The sequence below is a fragment of the Hippocampus comes genome, unplaced genomic scaffold (assembly GCF_001891065.2).
Source record: "Hippocampus comes isolate QL1 unplaced genomic scaffold, H_comes_QL1_v1.1 scaffold123, whole genome shotgun sequence".
Classification (NCBI taxonomy): domain Eukaryota; kingdom Metazoa; phylum Chordata; class Actinopteri; order Syngnathiformes; family Syngnathidae; genus Hippocampus; species Hippocampus comes.
Genome location: NW_017804997.1, coordinates 868360 through 873673, shown reverse-complemented (window position 1 = coordinate 873673; position 5314 = coordinate 868360). Strand labels below are relative to the sequence as shown.

General features: G+C 40.8%; 1 protein-coding gene and 1 long non-coding RNA gene across 4 annotated transcripts in view; one reads left to right on the top strand and one right to left on the bottom strand.

Annotated features, from left to right (window-relative positions):
* Nucleotides 1-663: 663 nt before the first annotated feature.
* LOC109530654 (uncharacterized) overlaps nucleotides 664-5314 on the top strand; it is a 16521-nt gene continuing 11870 nt past the window's right edge. The window contains exon 1 of the long non-coding RNA XR_002171045.1: nucleotides 664-677. This is a non-coding gene — a long non-coding RNA (uncharacterized LOC109530654). The remainder of the gene's footprint in view (nucleotides 678-5314) is intronic.
* Nucleotides 2891-5314, bottom strand: part of tsc1b (TSC complex subunit 1b) — a 26545-nt gene continuing 24121 nt past the window's right edge. For 2 of the 3 annotated variants that reach the window (XM_019894510.1, XM_019894517.1), the window contains exon 22: nucleotides 2891-4517. In XM_019894510.1, coding sequence (XP_019750069.1) covers nucleotides 3839-4517 — 679 coding nt within the window. In that variant the 3' untranslated portion in view covers nucleotides 2891-3838. The remainder of the gene's footprint in view (nucleotides 4518-5314) is intronic. The other variant, XM_019894523.1, reaches the window with a different exon arrangement.

Here is a 5314-nt window from a genome sequence, read left to right as displayed (position 1 = left end):
ACAAATGAAGCCGTTTTTCCAGCGTGTCAGTATGTAGTATGGTTACCACAAATATTCTTGTTGAGCATTTTCTTTTGCGCTGGCTGTCCGTAAGGAATAAACACTCACATTTCAAATCCACAGCAACTTGCATTTGAGAGGAGATCAGTTGATCTCAGGCTCACATTTGTATCAAACCCTATACAACTTTTCACGAGATGATTCTGATGATTTATTCATTGTCACTGAAACTTGTAACCAAAGCTAAAATGTGATATTTTTAATGGTTGACCACTGCATGAATTTAGTCACGGCCACAGCAAAAATATTCAAATTTCTTCCGAACTTTGAGAAACAGAACAACTTCATTGATCAATAACCTCCTGAACTTAACAAGTACAGTAGACTCTGCGTCATATTAATTATTGAAACATAGTGTACGTAGCTCATTATTATTCATCGGTGAAATGCATTTGTAACTTCTACACGATGAGTAAAAATAGTAGGTTACATAGTGACGCCTGATTTATATTTTCCACCATAGGTGTACATACAGAATATTCAATATTATAATCACACATCTTCAGATGAATTCAAAACTTTCTGTCAAAAAGAATCTAATGAATTCTTGCATGAGGGTTTTACCAAGAGCACGAGCACAGACGCCTTCCATGTAGCGCCGTTCCAACTTTACACAAGTTGGATGTCTTTTTCAACACCTCATATTCTGTATTTTCATTTCATTCAGATCATTTTCACAGGGCTTCATTTCAAGTTGGCATACACTAAAAAGTAAAAAAATCCCTTTGCTGGAAGTACTTAAGATTTATATTTAAATTTTCATGGAATCTTTGAGAACATTGAGGAGCAATTTCACATTTGCACTGACATCTAATTTCTCAAGTAGTGCCTGAAAGCACAAATTGCCACGGATTCCCTATGTGCCCAATTATCCTGCATCAATTTTCTTGACCTGGTGGAATGCTGGTAAATTAATCATAGCACTTTTTTGGACTCTCATAAAACACATATGCAGGCGTTTGATAAAGTAATCATACTTGGTTATGCAAAAAAAAAAAAAAAGTATATTTCATCTCAACAGCAGAACGAGTGTACCATCGAGGCCTAATTGGGATTCTGGGGCTGAAAAAAGGAAAGGGAGAAAAAAAAAACAATATAATTTAATTCAAGATTTCTTCTTTAAATATAGCTGCTTTTTAAAAATTGTTTTTTCCCCTGACCCATTACTGATGTCTGACCATTATTTCGTACACAATGAAGAGGTCAGGGGGGTATACATTAACTTCTTATAAATAAAATTAATAATGCCGTTGAGTATTCGGTTTACTATAATTCACGCTCTGCGGAGTTCTCAAATGATCAACAATTACGTGCTTCACATCATACCGTACTTACCTGACCCAACCTGCTGATCCCATGAACACTGTCCAAGATTTGGCGTCAGTTATTGAAGCGACAGTGCCCTCTGCTGGAAATAAAGAATCCAACAAGCATCAACGTGGATAGGCAAAACCACTTGGAATGCCACAAGTAATTTCCTCTCAAAAAGGAAACGGTCAGTGAAAGACACTGCATACCAAAAGCAAGGTTTGAGTGTGGAATGTTGCAAATGTGTTCACATTAACAGACATTGAAATGAATTGGTAACTACGCAGGGCTTTGTTGATAAAAGACACTGGAGGGAATACGTTTTCTTCCAAATATATGTAGGTTTATTGACATTTTAAAGAATTTAGATTTTATACGTTTTTGTTTTTTTTAAACACGGACGTGCGTAAAATTAAGTATATGCATCGCAAATGGATTAGCATTGCTTAGCATACAGGCTGCAAGGCTAATTAATAGCCTACATTTTGCCACGGACATGGCACAGAAAATATCTACCAAGAAAAATTCATCCAACGCCATAAACATAATTAGCAAAACAACCTAAATCATCCATATCCCTCCCCATCATTTTTAAGTGCTCGCAAAATACACGAAAAAGGTCTTTTGGGCCTGCCAAAACAAATGAGGTCGCAAACCAATTTTTCAAGTTCGAGAAAGTTAAGTGAGGAAAAGCCCAACATGTACTAATGTTCAAAACGCTACACAGATATTTTATTCCACAACTTTACTGTTTCGGTCCACAGGTCCGACCCGATTCTCAGTTATTGGTCAGCAGTTCTCAAACGTTTAATATTTTAAGTCGCTGTAACATTATGCTGTTTAAACTTTGTATTTCTTTAACTAATGAAATTACAAGTCAATTAAAATGAATTGGATTGTACCGAAATACACTTTTTTTCATCCTCTTAAACATGAACACAAATTGAATGCTACCTTTGCAATGAGTCTTTTGCGTACCAGTACAGAGGGAGTCTACAATAGTACCTGTACTACACCAGAGAATAGTTGCTATTTAGGCATTTCTGCTTGTCAAAAAATAACACAAAACCTACCAGCGCTTGACGACGATTATAGGGGGCATCAAAATCCAACTAGACATTTTATTTTCCATTTGAGTGACACATCAAACACAAGCGTTTAGCACACTTGCTTCACACTTCTGAGGTTGCGGGTTCAGATCTCAGCTCCGGCCGTCATGAGTACAGCTTGCAGATTCTTCCAATGCTTGTGTGTGTGTTTTCTCGTACAGCTTGCAGATTCTTCCAATGCTTGTGTGTGTTTTCTCGGGTATTCTGGCTTCCTTCCAAAAACATGGCATGCCGTTTAATTTGAGACTAATTGTCCACAGGTGTGAATGTGAATGATTTGTTGGTCTCTCTATGTGCACTGTGATTGGCTGGTGACCAGAAGTCAGCAGGGATTGTACGGATGCCTTACGAAAACGGCAGAACTGAAAAATAGTGTACGCTACACATTTGAGGGGCAACGAGACAAAACACTATTGTAGTGCAAAACATTGAAGACGACCTTTATTGTTCACAGTTAAACACAAGCCACTGCTTTAAGAACTTCCTTTTTTGCCATGTCATCCATTCAAGAGTCCCCGTCTCTTCAGTTTGTGCAGATTGTACCTTCCGCCTTAGGTTGCTGTAATTACTACGGTTGGCATTTAAAGTGGATCAGTGAACATGCTGTAGATAGCGTTGCAGAAGGACATGACAGCAGGAGATCCTTGTGGACAACAGGATTTAGAGAGAAGACAAGAAAGTCATCGACTGTTGGTGCAGCAGTGAAAGAAAGCGTTTGGATGCCGAGGTGTGGGCATCCCCGACAAAGTGCAAACAAACATACTCCTTCAGACAGATTTTGATCAGTAACCTTGGAATTACGAATGGGAATGTGACTTCATAATTACCAACAATGATATGGTCTGGGTTTGTCAGTGAAAGAAAATAATGATCCTTGTTTTGCTTTAAATAACTGATCTTGGGAAGGGGGTGGGGGGCTATCCTTTGTTCAGTCAAGAAAATTTGAAATGTTTGTGTCATCTGTTTGCATTGTGAACACTAGAACCCACAAGATCATGGTGTAGGTCAGGGCCAGAGATGCTTTGTTTGAATGTAACAAAATGGAAAGATAAAAACATTTTGGAATCGTCACTGAACTGACCATTTAAAAAGTGCCCGAATCTCCAAGTGGAAGTTAAATCTTCTGATCACGTTCTACTTGTGTTATCTAAGAACATCTTGGGCATAACCGAATTCAGGATGAACTGCTATTTAAAAAAAAAAAAGGTGGTGGTAGGGGGTGGGGGGCTAGATCCTGTTGTCCACTCAGAGGAATGGCGCAAATAATACTGACTTTCAAAGAGTTACTGACGTATGACTCTTTGACTGATTTGTAAATCCTCTCAAACTTTAGCTTTGGACGTTGCGGCTCAGTTGTGTCCTTAACTGTGCTCATGATGCGTTTCATTGTAGTCCATGATCTTGAGCTGTTGCTGCCGGGGCCGTGCAGTTCCCAACGGGACCCGCCCTATCCTCCTCCGGGGGCTTTCCTGACTGGGGGCCTGCTGTCTGGGCTCCAGGGATTTCTTGGCGGGTGCATGGAGAGGAGCAGCCAAGGATGGAGTCGGAGTCAGGATGGTTGGAGTGGGAGGGGACGCGAGGCCGAGGTGGGCGACGGAACCCGGGCACGGCGGCTCCCCGCACGGCTCAGTCTTCAGACTGTGGGCAAGGCCGGCATGCTGTGGCGGCTGCAGATGCTCGTCCTCCTCGTCCTCGTCGCAGCACTGACTCTCGCTTTTGTTGCGAAAGAGCTCGCGTGCCCTCATGCCAAGGAAGCTCTTGGCACTGGGGTAGGAGCCCACGGTAAGGGGTGCGTCAGATGGTGTCAGAGTGGCAAGCCGGTTGGTGCGGGGGCAGGACAGGGGGAGGTCCACCATGAGGGACGGGCCTGATTCCTTGCTGCCGTTGACCGAGTTGGCAGTGGTCTTGGAAGTTTTGCTTGCCTTGAGTTGCCCTGGTAATAAAGTGCTGCCGTTGCCGCAATGCGAGTCATGTGGTGCTCTGCTGTCCCTCTCTTCATTGGTGCAAGTTTGACTTGGTCCATCGGGCACCAGGATGCTGCTAGGGAGAAAAATAGACATTCAACTACAGAATTTGGAACATTTTGTAAAAAGAATCAAAGTCATGGTTTCGAGTTAAAATACCAACATTAGTGCTGTCAAGAGATTAAAAAAGGGGAGATTAATTAATCATGATCTGTAATTAATTGATCTAATTAATCTATATTTTAATCTCATCTAAAACTTGCTGAGAAAACCCCTATTTTCGTTTTAAATTCATTACATTATTGAGCATTGAGGCAGATCAAAAGATTTGCATCACAAAAAGTGGTATGATAAAGTATTTTATTGTTTTTAAACAGACTTGAACAGATGCAGTCCAAGCCATTTACTTTCTGCTGTATTTGAGACTAATCCCAAATCCTACCTGCAACCTTTAGTTTGGACCACCAGGGGGAATATCATTGTTTTGTTTTTGTAAATCTCCAAATAAATTACAAAAAAATAAAAGAGAACACCAGGTCCATAAAAAGTGCTTAGGTTAACATATCAAAAACAGTAAGAACACTTTTCTGAGCAATACAAGAACTGAACACGGAACTTGCTTCAGATAATAAAACAGACCCTTAAAGCACAGTGGTGCAAGTTAGCACTTCAGAAATAACACTGTTCATCATGACAAAATAAAGTGCTGAAATAAACGTCAACCACTTCTAATAGGCTACAGAGGACACAGCAGCTATGCTGACTTCATGCCTCGTACGCGAGGTGTTCTCCGTGAGTTTAGTTTGGTGAAGAGCTTTGCTATGGCTCCCTCTATAGAGGGCTCCGTCCTTTTTCAAATATCCCCCAAGCACT